The 20,321-nt window shown below is 32.3% G+C and overlaps 1 protein-coding gene across 2 annotated transcripts in view; it reads right to left on the bottom strand.

Annotated features, from left to right (window-relative positions):
• LRBA (LPS responsive beige-like anchor protein) overlaps positions 1–20,321 on the bottom strand; it is a 777,508-nt gene that overhangs the window by 542,378 nt on the left and 214,809 nt on the right. For both annotated transcript variants that reach the window (XM_007469901.1, XM_007469902.1), the window contains 3 exons: positions 16,995–17,073; positions 14,885–15,018; positions 7,864–7,925 (listed from right to left, as the gene is read on the bottom strand). In XM_007469901.1, the coding sequence (XP_007469963.1) occupies positions 7,864–7,925; positions 14,885–15,018; positions 16,995–17,073 (275 nt within the window). The remainder of the gene's footprint in view (positions 1–7,863; positions 7,926–14,884; positions 15,019–16,994; positions 17,074–20,321) is intronic.

Consider the following 20,321-nt stretch of genomic DNA (forward strand, 5'->3'; position numbering starts at 1 on the left):
AAAAAAAAAAAAAAAAAAAAAATGGCTTCCTGACTTCAAGGAGTTTTCAATCTAACAAAAGAAATAAAACTTATAATATAGCATAAGTAAGAAAATAGCTCTTATGTGCATATATTTAACCCTTCTTTAGCACTTATCTCTGTAAATTTAACTCTAAGATGGAGTTCTCTAAATTGGTGTATTCACAACTTATAATCCAATGTTGGGGGCATCTAAGCAAAGAAATGAAGATTAATAAGAGTTAATAGGATTTAGAACTATTTTTATTCTAATTTATAGTAAAAGCAAAAAACCCACATATTAAATGAGTTTTGTTACTACACAATATATGCACAGAAAGATTTTTATATGTTCTTATGCCAAAAATATCTGTACATGTCAAAGATAGAGTTCTTCAGACCATATCAGAAGAAGAGTAAATTCCTCTCCCATCTATTAATTTAATGAATCTTCCTAAATATACCTGGGTGAATTTGCTAGCAGCATTCCATTCTCCCTCACTTCTCAGGGTTAAGGATCATCAAAATAGATTTTTGTTGTCTACTAACTTTAGGAAATGCCTTATATACAAATAATACTTAAAAAATAAAACATAAAAACACTACAGATTTTAGTGAAAACCCCTTTAAAACTCTTAATTCTTTAACCCAATTAACCTCTAATAATGACTTCATATTTTTATTATGTCTAGGTCTTGATTACAAGCTATCTCAAATCCTAATTGTTTGAATGGATAAATGGATGACCTAAGAAGAGCAACAGCCACTGTATAATTTAGCTGTGTAACTATAAATTATCACTAAATCTTTATTCTATTAAAAATTGTTAAAATTTTATTGCTAAAATTTTACTCATTTATTTGACAAATACTGAAAATTTCTTTCACCAGACATTGTATCATGACAGTCACATACAGATTAATTTCATTTTATTTGGACCTCTTGCACCTCTTTAAGTGCATAGCGAAGCTCGATTCTACAAATGGGTCACTAACAATGTATGTAATATCCCATTAATATAAAATATATTCTGACCCTGGTTTCTAGACTTTATGCCAGACACTTAAACATGATTACAGAGCATAAACTGCCACAATATTGACTAAGAATGTAATGGGATTCACTCAACCAATGTAGGAAATAGCTATATAATCAACTGATGTCAAAATATTTGAATTTATTCTTAAGCTTGGATTAGTTCTACATAAATATTGTAAAAATACATATATGTGTGTGTAACACACAAACACACACACACACACACTCCTGGTTAAACTTAAGTTGTTCTAGAAAGAATACCAAATCTTACTATAATCAGTTCTGAACATCTATCCCTTCAGAAACAACATGTAAATTGAGTCCAAATTACCTATAAAGGAGAGAGAACAGGTAATTGAGTTAATTCTTGAATGAAGTAAAAATAATCACAGTGTTTCATGAAAAAAACAGCTGTACTTTTGCAAATCTACTGATTTTCTGTAATCACTGTGATTGGAGAAGCAGAGAAAACCAGAAGCAGAATACAAAAAGAGGCATTTCCTGTATTATTCACTGTGTCAACACTGATGCTTTTCCTAAAGTATATTTTACAAAAATTATCCATACACACTATGGCCATAAAAAGCATTTTGTGATCAAATATACTAATATTATTCTCAAAACAGATTCAACAATACACTTTATTATATATATATATATATATATATATATATATGTATATATTTTATACACATACACACACATACACACATGTATTGACTAAAGGCCTTGAGGAACCCTCCAGTAAAGATCCTAATTAAATTTAAATGAACATTTTCCAAGCTTATTTACCACTGTCTGCTTTTCTTAGAGAACATCCATTTTCATCACACAGTACACACTAGGATTTGCTGTACTGGAAATTTTGGACAGTGAGAACTGATCAAACAAGTAGCCGGCTACCATAAATCTAACCAAGGAAAATTATAGGTACAGCAAAGAGTAGAGGAAATGCTTTAAGAACTTTAATATCTATTGATCTCGATGAAATTATAAAAAAACATAGATGGAACCTCGGAAAAAATTTTTGACTGAAAGGCAAAGGAGCCTGAAATGATCTGTTCATGAACAGAAATAAAATTAGTTAAATTAAACAGGGATTAATAAATACATTTTTATGCCCCATTCCTAATTCCACTCCCTGCCCCTACTATTTGCTTCTATTTCTCTTAAAGTCCTCATAAAAATTCTATGTTGTATTACAATTATTTGTCTCTCTTACTAGATTAAAAGGAGAGACTTATCTTAAAATCATTCAGTACATGTCTGCTAAATAAAAAAAGAAATACCACAAGCAGGCATATTAAGGAGGACTCAGGGTAAATAAACTGACACAAAGCTCTGTATAAGAGACAGCATTTGAACTGAGCCTGACAGACAGTGAAAACAAAAACTTAGAAGGTTTTTTTTCAAAGTATAGTTTATGGCTTCACAATACTGCTGCATAAAAGCTCCACACCATAAGATTTCCTTAGAGGTAAAAAAAAAAAAATGCATAAGGAAGTTAAGAAGACTTTTATATTTCCAATGAGCAATTTAAACTCAAAATTCTTATTCTGTGGTTAGCAAAAGATAACCTATGTTTTACTGACTCAATTATTTCTTTTTAAAAACCACACCATTTTCTTAATATTAGATAGTGAGTTTTAGTTTAAAAGGTTGACGTGTACCCTATATACAGCACACTCTGAGGAGTTAAGCACCACAGGTAAATGAAGTAAATCTCCATTTATATTAAGTTCTACAATAAGTAAAATGCACGCACAGTAACAGAAATCAAATCAGTACCAACTTGAGGTGATACCGGTAGGGATTGATTACAGAAGCACAGGGAACTTTCTGGATTGAAATGGGTGTTACACGGTTGTGTATATATCTAAATGCATTGAACTGTACACTTAAGATATTGTATATATACTCTTGTATATAATATTGTAAAATTTACATATATATTGTATATTAATTACACTTCAATAACTTTGATTTTTTTAAAAGAAGTAAATCTGATTAAGCCAAAAGAAAATGAAAAAAGTAAGACTCTTATTTATAAATGAACGTAACTACAATATTTGACAATGACAAAATAGCTGACAATAAAAATGAACAATTAATACACAATAACACACAAAAGAATGAGGATGTTTCATAATGAAAAGGACCAAAAGGTAAAAGCCCAAAATACAGTGTTTATGATCAATGTTACCATTCATTTATTAATTGTACAATTATATAAATATTTGGTTGAAAAGTAATTATGCTGAATGTTGGAGATACAATAGAAAATAAAACACACTGCTTACCTTTAAGAAACTTAAAGTCTAATGGGAAAGAAAAAAAATAATAGACAATTTAAATAAAGAATGAAATTACTATAAAGTGGGTCAAGTGAGTGCTTAGGACGTATACCTCACCTAGGCTTAGAGTTGTGGGGAAGAGAGGAGTCAAAGAAAGCTTTCCAGAGGAGATGGCAATTTAGCTGGGAGTTGAATTATTTATTTATTCCATATATATTCACTGAGCAGCCATCAGATGCCAGGGACTGTGCTGGGTACTAGGCACACTTCACAGTTTACCTAGTATACTAGGTATATGAAACAGAAATAGTTGTAACCTTCATAGGACCTAGAGTAGAGAGAGGGAGACTGGCAATAAAGAAGCAAACTAGCACAGGTATAGTTAAAATTTGTGATATGATGAGCGCTAAGATGAAGACGCACAAAAAAGATACCAACTATAGATATGATCTGAGAAGAGCATAATTAAGCTGAGTTCGGAGTGATGAGAAGAAGCCAACAATTCGACTCACCAAATTTGAAGGAAGGAAATTATAAGGAAAGAAAAAGCCTACGCCAAGACACAAAATTATGATGGCACATTTGGGTAACTTTAAATAGTTCGCATAGCTTGAGAACAGTTACAAAAACAAAGTGATAAGAAATGAGGTCCAAACAGTAAGAGAGGCCTAATAATGAAAGATGCCTCTGTGCCACGGTATGGAGCTGGTTTGCTTTCCCCCACCCGTCTCGGGGTTGTTTTTTTTTTTTTTTTAATTATCTACTTTACCCAAAATACTCATCCCAACTATAAAAAAGAAAAGCTCATGAAATAAAAAGCCAAGAGCAATAACATTAATGTCACATATTTAGAAGGAATAAACTCAAAAAGGAGAAGAAAACCAGAATGAGAGAAAAGAAATTAGAGGACAGTGATGGAAAAGAGGAACACTGTACTATGAAGATTCAGGAAAAACTTCAAATGGCAATAATTCAAACACAAAACAGACATTAAAGAATCATATGAAGAGTGATAGCTGGTTCTTATTATGAACATCATAGTTTTAAAATTAATAATTCAGAGATACAGAAAGAAATGACCAAACCTTTTGTTATTACCTTCATGCAAAGGAAATATTTCCCCAAATAGCAACAATCTACATATCTTGTTGAAAAATGTATTGAAGAAAAATCAGACTAACACTATTTTTAAATTAACTTTTACTGTTAATTAATTACTCACACAGGATGCTAGGCCAGACTACATGGTGCTCTATGCATTTCTGATAAATGGGAAAAGAATAGATGACCTGGCAGAAGGCTCAGACAATAATATGATTTACAGGACATGAATGCAGCTACCATAAGATTTATCTGACAGCCCTCTCCGATAGTGGACTGTTGAGTATCCGATGGAATGATTTCTAGTCTAGAAAGTCTACTACTAAGTAGCCATACACATTATTTATTTATTAGATGTTTTGGGTTGAAACCATTTTTAAATGACGCACTTCACAATGCACAGTCATAAATTTAGCTTTAAACCCAAGAAGGGAGGTAGTGTTATTGGAATGTATGTCAGACCGAATTAGGATGAGCAACACAACACTTTTATAAAGTGGCCTTGAATACAATGTCAATTCCTTCAAAAATGATATTAATGTCAAATGAGCAGGATATAAACACTTTACACAATGCTGGAGTAATATTACTTGAAATATTTATTTAACATTTTCTTTAAATTCATATGGATTTCTACAAGGTTTATACACATACACAACAAATATTGGGCAAAAATAAGTTACATGCTTCTGAAAAACTGAATCTGAAATATAATTAAGAAGTTGTTCGATTATTTTCTGTGCATCAGAGAATATAGTTTCCTGAAGAGTGTATACAGTCTTATTTTAAAGAAGTAAAGAAGACTTAAATCAGGTTTTGGAGCTTAAATAGCTCTTGTATTTTTTTTAGTATAGGAATAAACATAACTTAATAAACCGTAAGTATATATATACATAACTTTACTCAAAAATAACATGCTAAATATTTTAAGAAAGATTTTCAACTCTAAATAATAACATTTTGTCTTAAAATATTAAAATTTAAATGGAATACAATATGAAATGGTATCTAATAAACCTATTAACAAATGAGTGGATATTGAAAAATATGATCCTAGCTGAAGCTTTAACAAAATATATAGTGATCTACTTGGTCTTAATGACAGCAAACCAAACGTGATCGTTTCCTCATTTCTTAAATTCAGGCTCTAAACTCTCTTCCGTAATAAAATACGGCAGATTTAAACACTTTATTAAGAAGAATACAAAAAAAAAGTTTTGAATAGATTCAAGAAAAATAATCAGAACATGGCTGATTGCCATGAAATTAACATCAACTAATTTGTAAAGTTTTAAATCAAATTTGCAGATGTTAAGTTCATAAGCATATCCCATTATTTATGTGATTAAAAAGGAGTTTTTGACCTGATCTTTCGATCTTTGGCACTCAATCCACTACATCTCTTCTTTACAAAACTGATTAAAATTTTAGCAAGATGCTAGCCGTTTACTTCCCACCCTATCTCAGACTAAAACAAATTATCAGTCAAACTCAACCCATAGCCACCCAATATCTGCAAAATGTCGACTTCAAATCCAATTTCATCTCTCTTAAGCTTTCATGTAGAAAAAGACAGTTCACTTTTTAACAAAATAAATCACTTTTGTGATTGCCAATCTGACCTCTTTGAATTAGGAAAATTCAAAGTGAAAAATGTAATTATCACCCCAGAACAATCTGTATACATCTGGAGCTAATTCTAGCTTCATTTTTCATGTCATTTTTTGCACTGTGCTACATCTTATAGAGATGCCGTGGAACTTTTGGAGAACCCATAAAAAATGTTAAGAACTTCAAACAAACCAATAATGTGTTTTATTTAAACAAAACTTTGAGATGATCTGACTTTTGCAACTTACTCTAAGTGATCTTCATATTCCCATTTGATTGGAATAGTATTAAACAGCACTGTGACATACATGACAAATAGGTGTCTTAAAACATGTTCTTAAAACATGTCATTCTTTATCTTTTCAGCTTCTAACATTCCACTGTGTAATATACTATATTTAAAACAGCTTTCATGTATCAAGAATACATTAAATTCTTCTAACCTAGAAAGTGAAACTTCACTATCAAACTTCACCTATGAAACAATTACATCCCTATAAACAATAAATTCATACTGCTGTGAGTATACATATAAAACTGTAAGCAAATGCTTCTTAAAGTAAGGGTAATTTCATGTCAGTATAAGAATGGTATATGGTAATTTCCATTCAAGAAATAAATGACCAATTATTTCAAATCAGATTACTAAATGGGAAATTTTATCCAGTCAGTTTTTAAAGGAATGGGAGTTTTCTCAAGTAGATAATTAACTCTCACTAAATCTAAGAATAATAAGCCCACTACAAACATAACTACTCTTCACAAGTTCATTATAAAAATCCATTAGATGTAATCTCTGGAAGTAATTGTTCTTATTGCATTTTATTGACAATGCATAGTATCGATTTTTCACACCTTCTATGATTCTTTAATTTGTATTCATGAAATGTCCATCAGCACAGTCTAAATAAATTTGGCAATATAGGCACTAAAATGAATAAATCGATGAAAAGAAACATTAATTTTGCATTATCCTTATTCGTAAGGCAAGTAAACCAGGAGAGTTTTAAATGAAGGTCAAAGGTTTTGAAATGGGTCAGAACCCTTGACCTCTAGACCAATACTCTTCCTATTAAAAAAGGCTATTTTAAAGTTTTAAGTAGGGGAATTTACTACCAGCAAGATATCATTTTTAAAAGACTACAAAACAAAACTCTCAATAAAAACATTCATCTGTTTAACTGCTAAAGAGAAAAGAAAATATCACAGGATACATGATTTTTACATAAGTTTTAAAAAAAATCATTAAAGTTTACCACATGAGGTATAAGGTTTCTGAACAATGAAAGTAATCTCGCTTTTAGGAATTTATTCACTACATCTTATTATGATGGCTGTCATATTTTTGTTGATGTTTTCCCAAATCTACTAGATATGTCAAAAATAATTAGCAATGACAAGAGTTCAAAATTATTTATCACTCATTTTATAACCTCTGCACAAAAGGGAAGTAAACCCATTATTCCCATGGGAGTCAGAGTGGCACTCCACGAGGTATAGAAATAAATCTGTTTCTGTAACCTTAATATGCAAGGCAAAGAAATTTAGCCATCTCAAGGCCATTTGATCTGGACATTTTTAAATGTGGCTCGAAAAACCTCTATTTCTCATTCATCTATCCTATTTCTCTCAGCACTCACTTCGAAATAAACTGTTAGCACCAAACACAAGAAGTAACCCTTTTGCAATACAAATAAATTATTTTAAAACTGCAAGCACAAAACTATTGTAGCAAAAATTTCTAATCAATTTTAACTTTCTTGCAAAATGAATTCACTTGAGAATTTACTTTTAATTCAACATTTATTCTTGTCACTCACCTGAGAACACAGTAGCATAACCAATTCCACAACTGAACTACTAGACTTCATGCAAACCAGACCTATATCAAAGAGAATTTTTTTTTAAATTACAAAGTAAAAAACAAGGGATTTATTTCTTACACAACTTTGTCCAAATTGGTTTTAAAATAAAATTTAACTTCTTGCTAAGAACCAAACCTATACATATTTGATCATATGTGTAAACAAAACATTCTGTAATTACTTTAAACTTGGCATCAAAACCACCACAATTTTTTGTAGCCAATTTCATTTCAGCTTTCAAATTACTAAAACATTTATTATAACTTCATATATACTGACATTTCACAATACTCATAGAAATGTGCACAACATATACCATATTGACCAATATCACCTAAATTTTGTTTTGGAGAGAGTTGATTGTTATACATGCAGAGAAGGGAAATGGCTCCCTGACCTTTGCTTTCTCCACCACACTCTCTCCCTTCAACCCTCTAGCTATCAATCAAGTTTCCATTTTGTTTCATGGCAGCAGACATCCCAAACACTCTTATTAGTACCTTGACCTGTGACCTCACTCTAAACCTTAACAGAAGTGCAAGCCGTTGTCTGTTATATATTCTTGATTTTTTATAAATAAATGCATTTATAATTTCTCTTTTATGTTTCATTTGGGTTCACCAAAAATATCTCAGGAAGGAAGTTTTATATAGTTAATAACTATCTAAAGAATTCTTTAGTTTTGATTAACAGTAAGATATAAAGTAACTACTTTAAACATTCAAAGAACATTTTATAACCAGTATCTTAAAAAAGCAATGTCAATAATTAAAAGCACTAAATTACTAAATTACACTAGTAATAATTAGAAAAATTAAAAATTTTTATTATTATATTTTTCTAAGCAAACGTAAGTTTAAGTTCAAAGTTAACTAAGTATAACAACTAAAATAATTCCTCATGGCCCTCACACACCCCACAGAATTACCTTATTTCTTTCTCCACATTAAAGTTCTTGTGGGCATCCTATCCCATCCTATTCCCTTTCTTTAATCTTCTTACTCTGTAGTTCTTTCCCTTTCCCTCTTTTAGTCACGATGCCTCATACCTGCTGACGCCACATGTTGGCATTCTGTAGCCTTACAAATAGTATTCAAGTTAAACAGGTTGTTCACCCCCTTCACTTTCTAGAAAAGTCAAAATCATGTCTGAAAAAATGTGTAACATAGAAATGACAGTAACAGTGTCAGCACTGGCATGAAAATTAGCTACAGAACATCTACATGTTGCATTAAGCAAACAGGCCATTAACTAGACTAAATTGTTGTTTCTATAGAGCTAAGATGACCATACCTCCTCAGGCTAATGCCAAGGCCGAAAGGAAGGGCACAGCAATACTCCATCTCTTATTGGTGGTGTAGCCTTTGTTGGTCTGAAAATCTGTCACTTTTCATAAAATGTTACCCAACTACAGGAAGTTCCATATATTTCAACTTCAAAAGCCACTACTTGCAGCAAGTAAATTCAGGTCTTTCTACAACTAGGATATTATTCCTTACTGCTCGATTCTAGAGGAACCAGAATTCCTACCACCTTTCCTTTTCTGGCAAAGCATTTAGGCCCTGATCTGGCTCAGCCTTTTACATCCACTCAGATAATGAACAATAATGATTAAAAGGGCCTTGGGCCGTTCAAAGTTAGAAAGATTTCTAGATGTTCCTTTGTCTCTCTACAGCATATTGTAGGATAGTTCAATACTCGTACTTTCAAAAAATTACTTATTTCAGTCTTATTTCTCAGTAATAAAGATTAGAAAACCACAGGAAGGTTGATACAACCACTGATCAGTGGGTTGGGTGTTCAAGGACAGTAAGATGTCAAATAACATTTCATAGTTTGACTAGAATGATTCATGTGTTTTTTAGAGTGAGGTTTTATAGATCTGTAAAGCATGGGTAGGGGGCAATGGAGGATTTTAAATGAGAAAGGGCTTCAGAAGACAAAAAAAGAGCTTATATTAGACCTCTAATACTAAGCTTCCTACCTAAAGGGCATCAATACTGCAAACAAAAATATATGACCTTGGGAATAAATAAACAGGAAATAATCCCAATAAGGGACCTGATATCAGATTACACAACTTAATCACATCTCTCTATGACCTAAATTGTTTTGTGACACTGGTTGCATGGACGAAAAAGCAAGAAATGACTTATAAATCAGTAAATTTGTCTTCAGATCTACATTCAGACTCTAAGGATTACCCAAAGGAAGGCCTTAAAACAACACTTGGAGTGAAGTTGTAAATTGTTGCAGAAGCATCAATTTTCATTTTACACACACAAATCCTATTATTGTTCCACTTAGCAGAAAGTGAACAAGGTACCGTAGGCTCAGAGATCTGACTAGCCTCATAATCTGACCCTTGGGTTCAGTTTTCTTGGTTTTACCTTTGATTGATTTTTCAACAATATGGAATTTTAGTCTCCTCAAAAAAGACAAACTGAAAATGCCAAAGCCAAGAGATTTATACTCTTCTAGTGTTTCACAACCAAAGACCACTTCAATTTCTCCACCAGAGACTATTTATCCCACCTCTATTACCACTGTTTTCCCATACAATTAAACTCAGAAGTACTAAATGGCTTACCAGATATTAAGCTATCAACATCCGAATGCACTGAGATACCTAAACTCTCAAGTGTACCATGAAAAGTGGTCATGACCAGTTACTGTCTGGAACATAAGAACCCTGTTTTTTGTTTTATTTATTTATCTTAAGTCACCTTAAAAATTTACAAAAAGATAAAGCGATGGTGTAAACATTATTATAAGTTTCGGTAAGAATTTAAGCATAATAAACTCAAAAATTTTTCCCTGTTTTCCAGGTTTTGAAAGTATTTGTCTATAATTTGGATATAATTAACTGTTCCTCATGAATCTATAAACATGATATTCATCTTAAAAATACTGCTTCTAAATTTCAAATAAAATTCTAATAGGTGCAACTTTATCATTAATTCTGATCCTTCTTCTTGAACTAACATCATCAAATGCAATACTTTGGAAAAGTTGGATTATTCAAAATTTTGTTGTAGAGAGAACAGCCATTTTCTTTTCTCTCGAATTCCAAAATATTTTCTTCTTTAGATTATAAACACCATTTAGAATGATTAATCAACTGAATTTTTTCATTTCTGTATGAACTTTTCCTTCCAATTGTCTTCGGCATATACCTGCTTTAGTATCTATTCACTTAGAACTGCACCAAGTAAATTGTGGTGCACAGTCATCATGAACGATGGATGAACACTGTCACACGCCTTCTTAGCAAAATGAGATGTTCCAGGTTCTTGTCACAAAACATTGTATAAATTTTGTAGAATGAAGTCCTTCCTCCTATTGAATGACACGATGCTGAGAAAACCAATTTCCTTTTTTGTCCACAGAAATATGCTGTGCATTAATGAAGTCCTGATTTGATAAAAATTGAGTACTACTCCCTGTCTCTTCAAATTCACCCACAGTTGGTCTACTAAGTATAAAATGTCTTCTCCTGTCAATTTTTTTCACCTCACCATTATGGGCACAAAATAAAAAATTCTGAATTCTTAACTACATTCAGTGAAAGCTAAAAGTAAGACCACAAAGACGGTATCCACAGACTTCTTTTATACCAATATTTCTCAACCTTTTTTGAGGAGCCTAAGGAACATTCCAGACCATTTTTTCTTAACTGTGCCCCCATGAAATTTTAATGCTAAAGATAAACTGTACAGATGTACTGTTGTCCATCAGAAGGTCAAAAACCACTGTAATGTCTAAGATACTTTTGCCCTCCGCAAATACCAGCTTTTGATCCCCCTGAGAAAACAAATTTATATCTTCTTAAAATATAATGCAATACTTTGGCCAACGCAGTACAAAAACTGAGGGTGATCTAAGAGTGATGATTTGTTTTCCTAGGATTATAGGGGCAATTCCAGTATTCTTGTTTTCTTATTATTTTAGTCCTTAGTATAGCTAGAAATAACTGATGAGTAATGATAATTAGCAAAATGTTTTAAGATATAGGAAAATTAAGATCACAAAGACCTCATAATAAACCTTAGATTTATAAACTGTGTCCAATGAAATCACTTAAGGTAATTGTCAGATAAAACAAACTTTTAAAAAAAGTAATCGTCTTTGTTTTTGGAAGACTTCTTTTAAAAAATAAACGTAATAAAACATCAATTCTTACAATGGGTTATAACTACTTGAAAAAGGGGGTTAATATCACTAAAATTGAGCCAATCAGAAAATATGTGACTTTAGGCATGACGTAACATGAAGTATTACATCTAATTAAACTTTTAAACTTCAAGCCATCAGAAAATACACAAAATAGAGAAACTGTTAAATAACACCACCAAGAATAGCCACAGAGTGCAAAAATGTATAACATTCTACAGAACCACCAACCATATTTCTTCAATGAGTCAATAACATGAAAACAGAGGAAGAATAGGGGGAAACTATTTGACATTAACATGGACTTACGGGACATATCAAATTCAGTAAAATTGACTTTGGATCTTAATTGGAAGAAAATCAATATAAAAAAATCTTTTAAATAAAGATGAATATGGGCTGAGTATTACAGAATTATTATTAATATTATTAGGTAATAGCAGCAATTATGATTATGTAAGAAAATATCTTTTTATATGAATTATGAATTATTTAGGGGTGAAACAACGTGATGTCTGGGATTGATTGAAACACTAAAGCAAAACAAAGGGAGGTAGATATAACAATTATGGCAAAACAAAGATGGTCTGGGTAGTTGCCAAAAATAAGTTCATGGATATTACAATTCCTACTTTGTAAATATTTTAAATGTTCACTAAAAATTATTAACAAAAATCACATTTAAAATTTTAAAGTAATAAATTTTCAAGTACCTGGTCACACAGCTAGTGACTGACAAGGGCTGAGGTATCCTGCCTTTTAGTCCAATGCTTTTTGAACAGAACTATGCTGGGATGACCTCCCTTCAAAACTTTCCTGTTTTACAATGCATAAAACCACCACCCAAAGGAGTCCTCACAACTTAAAATACATAAGCTATATAAAACTCTTAGATTTGTTTGCTATTTTTATGAACACAGACCAATGAGTAGTCACTGCTCAAGATTATAGATGAGCAATAGTGCATCATCCTCTTTTTTATCATTTTATCAGAATTTACCAATAAGAAATTGATTCTAAATTAAATTTTGTTCCAGGATCTAGAATTGGCAAGTTTAATACTTCTGAGTATCTCAGGTGATACTATTTTTCTGGGTTTATTATAAAATTCAAAGATCAACTAAGTAGCCAAAATGTCTTGCTACACTGAAAGGCTAAAATTAATACATTCAATTTACTGTTACAAAATGAAATATAGTTAATAAGTTGTCACACCACTTTAAAAGAATAAATGTTTGATATGTGAAACATAAATTAGGGTGAAGTCCTTCAATGTATCAATTCAATTCCTTTCAAATTTTATTACTTCATTAGGTCAAATAGTCCTTGTCTAAACAATTATATCCTTCAGCAGATGAAATAAATTTCCACCGCAAACTTAGTTCAGTATTTCTAAAATCTGAACTTTTTTTCAAATAAATTCAGTGCTATTCTTTGACTATACAGAAATGATATCAATCATCACCAATTCCATATAAATTTACAGCAGGGATGATAATGAAATTATTATTTTAGCTAATGATTATTACTCTTATAGATACATATTTTAAGGGTCAAATAAAGTGCTGATATCCCATAGTTAACATTCAGATACAGATATCTTGAACATTACCCTATTTATAACTTTGATTACCATTATATCCTTATTTCTATAAAAAGAGGGGCTTTTTTCACAAGTTTTAAGAAATTCCTTAGGAGATCATCTAGTGACTGATAACCAACAAAAAGTCATGATAACTAAAGCTGTAAGTTGATATTTAAAAATACTTGCACACAGATAATTATGCTTTCCCATGATTTTTCAGCTTTAGGAGAATATGTGTCTTATCCTTAAACCATCTAACATGGATACAGACAAGCCAGACTTAGCAAACATCTAGTCCAAACACTTTTGAATGAAAAAAATCAATTTGACATTATCATTGATGAAAATCCTCTAGCTTCTCCTTAAAAAAATTCTAGCTATGGGAATGAAGATTTGTATTTTGAAGTCAGTCTGTTAAGCTCTTAAATAGAGCTAATCATTTGAAAAGTTGATTTCTATTGAACTGATTCCTGCTTTCTGAGGAAATTCAAAGTCCACTTTCACTTGATTGAGTTAACCTCTTTAATATTCGAAGACACTTAACTATTTGACAAGTGCTTCATGTAAAAAAAAAATGTCCCAATACCCCTCCATCCATTCCATAAATAGCATGGTTTCCATTCCATGCAGCAACTTACTTATTATGCATGTTATCTAGTTTGACACAATCTCAAAGTACCCTACCTAGAAAAGATCCAGTAATCTATGTATGATATAAGCAAGATAGAGTAAAATACTGTTTTTTCTACTTATTTGTAAAATACAATTCCACTAACAGAGACAAATAATGCATTCCTCATTTTCCTAATATGTAGCAATACACTATTTATATAGATCTTAAATTCAAGTAAAATCTCAGGTAAATACCCCACTTATTTCTATAACACCAGTCTCTCCAATTCTCAATTCTCATAGTTAATTTTAATGTATTAAAACATTTCTTAGTTCTTTCAATACTTTCTTTCTTTTTTTATTGTTCCCCAAAACACACAGTAATAAATCTAATGCACACAAATCTCATGCAAATCACTGATAAAAAACCTTGAACAGATTAGAATAGCAGTCATGCCATATTCTTTAAAAGATATGTACAGACTCTTTGAGAAGCCTTGTCAAAGGTTGAAAACAAACAATAAAACTCCATGCATCTCATACTATTCATTTCAGTTTTCAACCCTGTAATTTAAATGTATATATGAAGAAAGAAGAATCACTTACTTGTTCCTTCTATAAGCAGTTCTTGTCCATGGCTACCCAAAAGTGTCCGAGAAAGAAAAGGTGCAAAATCTACAAATATCTCTCGTAGAAGAGGAGCTGCCTTTTCCAAAGCATGTTCGAGCCTCTCTGTAATACTAATGGAAAGATGTTAAGTTACCTGTACTATTCATTAGTATTTATCAGTCTTCTAGTTTTTAAAATGAGTTTTCATAGAACTGTAAAATTATGTGAAAATTTTAAAATTACCTAAAGATTCACTATTGCTATGCACACCATTCCTTCTGCCTGGAATATCCTTTTTTATTCTGTTGTATATTGCCACCCCTAGCCCTCACAAACAACCTGGTTAACAACCACTCCAAACATCAGCTCTTACTGGAAGGCTTAACTGGCCAGTAGAGAGCACTTGATTTTAGCCCCATTACAACCTAAACAAACTATCAATCTTTTAACAAATTTTCTATTGACCATTAAACCATGAGCACCTTCAGATCAAGAACTATGCCTTCACTTCTAAGTTCTCAGCTGCAGCATATATTACAAACTCAACAATGTTTATAAACGGAAAGAATCAGTCTATATTCTTTTTCACTAACATCTATCTCTATAAACAATTTCTTTCTAATGCAAGCTGAACAACTTCTCACTTGCAAATAGTATACTGGCACATTTATAATGATATCAATTTACTCAATATATCTCTTTGTGACTATATGTACATATATTCTTATATATATGTATACACACATAAACCCATACGTATATACACACACAGTTGTCCCTCAGTTATCACAGTGGAATGGTTCCAAGACTCCCTACAGATACCAAAATCTGTGGGTGCTCAGATCCCTTATGTAAAAGGGCATAATATTTGCATATAACGTATATTTTAAATCATACCTAATTACCTATAATATCTAATACAATGTAAATACAATGAAAATGCTATATAAATAGTTGCCAATGTCAAACTATTGTGTGTGGAATGGATGGACGACAAGGTCCTACAAACTGTAATGGAAAAGAATATATATACATGTACGGCTGGGTCACTTTGCTGTACAGCAGAAATTAACACAACACTGTAAGTCAACTATACTTCAATAATTTTTTTTTAATTTAAGAAAAGAAAACTATGAAAAAAAGAAACATCAAAAAAAATAGTTGCCAGTGTGAGACAAATTTTTGCTTTGTGGAACTTTTTGGAAATTTTGTTTTAATATTTTCAATCTGTGGTTGGTTGGATCCATATCCAGCTGTATACATATATATATATATATATATTTAATGAGTTTAAAAAAAAACAAGCCCTCTGCATTTCAGGAAATTCAGTTTCTAACTTATGAACCAAACATATATATAAACAGCCACTACTTATTTACTATTCCTACAAAGAGTACTTTCTATTCATACAACCAACAAGAGATGCTACTGAAACTATCAACTGGTAAGCTGCTGGCAATTTCTGTGCTCAATAACCATCTCTTCCCAGGTACTATCCATAAAGCTATTTCTCTCTACTTATCTCATGGATCCTCTTATCCCTGGATGATATCACAACTACAAGCCTACACCTGTAGCACCCAAGTACGTTTATTTTTAAAGTGTTATGCATTTTCCAATTGTAATAGGGCAGATTAAGAACTCTAGCCACAAAGGCCCTAGTGGTGGAATATATTCACAGCCTTCCAAATTAGAATTTGAAACGCATATACCCAATTAAACAAGATAACTGACAGTAAAAATCTATCTATAATTCAGTATCAATATAAACTTCTTATTTCAGCATTTCTAGGGAAGATGAACAATGAATTCCAAATGTTCAATCTACAATCATATGAAACGTAAGCCATAAGCTACTAACTACCTGTGAAATTAAATACTTGTTATGCATTCCACATTTATTAATCACAAAAAGCTACTTCTCAGGAATCTTTCACATCTCATAATCTTTAAGAAGGAACTTCTAATATACTCCCAAGCCTCTAAACGTCATGCATGTTCTTAAAAAAAAGAAACAAAGTAAATTTTTCTAGAAATTGTAGCTAGACATTTTTAAGAGTCATCAAAAGGAATAAATCACAAATATCCAAGTTAGTAGCTTGAATACCTCATATTCGAAACTTGGTCTTGTGGAACTGAACCAACTGTTGGAACTGCAGGTAATTTTGCATTAGATGATCTACCACCTATAAAAGAAAATAACCATTTAGGGGATTTTCTGTTCTTAGATACAAGAATTCAAACAAAAAAGATATCCTGATAGCAAGTTACCAAAAAACATACTATACTGCATTTTTAAATGCCTATTAATTTGGATAACATTAAAATCTACCAATTAACAAGGTTTTTCTTGAATTATTTAATATATAAATCTGTTACCAGTTCAATTATCACACCAAGCAGTCCTTCCACCCATCAGCTGAAAGCGTAATAGAAAAGTAAATTCTGACTCACTAAATTGGGGTCATGATTCCTTCCATTGAACATCAAGTGGCAACAGAGATTTACAATTAGAAACTTTTTTAATTGAAGCAAAAAACAGAAACGGTTAATTCCAAATTTAGCTTAAATAGGTATGCCTCATTACCAAGAAAACTGTCTTTATTCAGCCACCAAATAACTTCTGCTATACCCTGAATGTTTCTGAGTCTAGTCCAGCAAACATTATGCAATAACCACCTGAGAAACCTTTCTTAAATGATAAGCAGAACATAAACTCCCTCATGTGTGTCCTCACTGTAATTAGTAAATAACCTGTTGTTTGCATTTGTCACATTGTATTTCAATTGGTTTTTTAAATGTCCTTTTTCCTAGTATACTAATCTTTTTGAAAGCAGAGATCTCATCTTTTTCATCCATCGATCTCTAGCACCTAGACAAAATGACACAATACAAGGTTCTCAATTTATGTTAATTGCAGAAATGATTCCCTTAATCATTCCATCTCCCATATTTTAGTAGGTCAATCTTCCCACCTGGTATATACTTCCCTCTCTAGTTCCTACAATTTTATGTCCCTATCTTTGTTCAAACCACTTTTTAAAATTAATTTTCACCATGTGATCTTATTTTACTCTCCAATGAACACTCCCAGATGTCCTTACTCTTGTATATCTGTATTGTTAAATGCCCACTCACCGTCTTATAGCACAAAATGTTCAAACTACCTTGCCCTATACAAGAGCTACCTCCTTTATGTTTTCAACAAATAACTGTGCTTATAAATTTTACTTGGCAAGAGAAAAATAATTACCAGGGAATTAACTCTGACAGAATCAAAGAATGGATAGGTACAGAAACAACACACATTATGAGAAGTATTGAAAAAGTCTAGAAGACTAATTTGGAGGATAATTTACTGAGGCTTGAAGAGTTCTAAAAAGCTCAAGAAAGTAGGGGAAAAATAAAATTCCCATTTAAGAATCAGGATATATGGGATAGAAAAGCATTCAATTTAAGCTAGGAGTAGGACCTGAAGAAACAGAAGACCCATTTTCTTTCTAAGGACAATAATAGGGAGAAGGAAGAAAAGAATGGACACACATTCTTTTGTGTCAAATGCCCCTCTCTGACACAGGGACCATAAGAGTCACTGGAATCCAACTGGGATGATAGCCTAACAACCTGGACAGTATAGGCAAAGGAGGTGTGCACAACTTGCTTGCAGCTGCAATCCAAGAAGTAAAGTTTCTCTTTCTAAAAGTAATGTCCTAAAAGGGCACCAAGTTAGTATTAGAGCAGACTGAAATCCCATCACAATTCTATAGAAAGGTAGACCAAGAAAGGCAGCAAACATATTGAAGCAAATGAAACAAAGATGCAAAGCTTATAGACTAGGAGGGAAGAGGGCCTCAAAGGATTCTGGAACCTATCAGGATGCACTATCAGAGGTCAGATTCTTTTGATCTATTCTTAAAACTTCAGGCATGGGTAGCCTGGAAACACCTCAAGGAGACAAAGTGGTGTGGACAGAAAGATAAAAGAAAGATAGAAGAAGAAATGTTCACCTAGGATGTAGAAAGAAAGATGGCAGAAACAGATGAGAAGGTAGAAAAGCAGCCTCTTTGACATCTGGGAGCTGGCCCTGTAATGTCAACTAGGCCCTGGTGTTGTTAAGAGCTGGCTTAGAGCCCACAGCTAGGTCTTGTTATTCTCTCCCTGAATATAAACAATTTCATAAAATAGCAACATCAGACAAAGCCATGCCATGACCATGATGAATTAACATAAAACAATACCACTCTGTAATCATGCCCCAACAGACAAAAACATGAACTCCAGCCAAATAACAAAGATGGTCAAACATCCCAAATCTTAATATGAAAGATTGCTGTTTCTTTACAAATTAGAGCTTTAGCCTCATTCAAGTCTTCCATGATTCTAGGTAAGATTTATTAGGATATTTAATCATAGAATTACCCATGCTTTCTGACAGAAGAAAGCCCCACTTCCTTAACCCCTCCCCAAAATCATCATTTTTTTCTAGTTATTTTTTAATTACACAAAGCACAAATACATCCATATTTTTAAATTCAGCAGTGTTTTGCACAAACCCTCCTAGTCCCAGTCCCTCCCCAAAGGCAGCCACTATCAGCAATTTGGAATATATCCTTTCAGACTCTGTTCTTTGCACTTACATGCAAGCTCAAATCCTATAATAAATCTTTTCTAACACTATTCCTGAGATGCCCCAAGTTTCACTGTGTGCATTCTCCCTCACTGACTTATTCAACCAAAGGTTTACTACTGGGATCTTTGGCTGGAGAATATTGACACAGACTTTAGATGAAGTTTGGCAGAGAAAGATAGCAATCATGGGCTTATTTTAAAAGAACCAAAATTTAATAAATCTCTAAGTAAGAATTCTTTTCCAGACAACCTATTTCATTGTGGTAAGATGCACATTTTTATACATGGTAACATCTCTCAAATTAATGCATTTTACAAAGGCATCTTAGCAATTGTAGTCAGCCAGAAGTTGAAATCTGATTGTGAGAAAACACAGTGGATAAAATCAAGAACACAGCAGCAGAATCAAATCTGAAATTTGGTAAATGACTAAAGAAGGAGGAATTGAGTAACTCTTTGAATTCATTATTTTGCCAATGTAAAACCTCAAGATTACATAAACTAAAGGAAAAACGATTGAATAATTAATATAACTATACTGTCTGAATACAGGTATACCTCAGAGATATGTTGGGTTTGGTTCCAGACCACAACAAAGTGAATATCACAATAAAGCAAGTCACACAAATTGTTTGGTTTCCCAGTGCATACAAAACCATCTGACAGGGCTTCCCTGGTGGCGCAGTGGTTGAGAGTCTGCCTGCCGATGCAGGGGACACGGGTTCATGCCCCAGTCCGGGAGGATCCCACATGCCGCGGAGCGGCTGGGCCCGTGAGCCATGGCCGCTGAGCCTGCGTGTCCGGA

Source organism: Lipotes vexillifer, unplaced genomic scaffold (genome assembly GCF_000442215.2).
Source record: "Lipotes vexillifer unplaced genomic scaffold, Lipotes_vexillifer_v1.1 scaffold755, whole genome shotgun sequence".
NCBI lineage: Eukaryota > Metazoa > Chordata > Mammalia > Artiodactyla > Lipotidae > Lipotes > Lipotes vexillifer.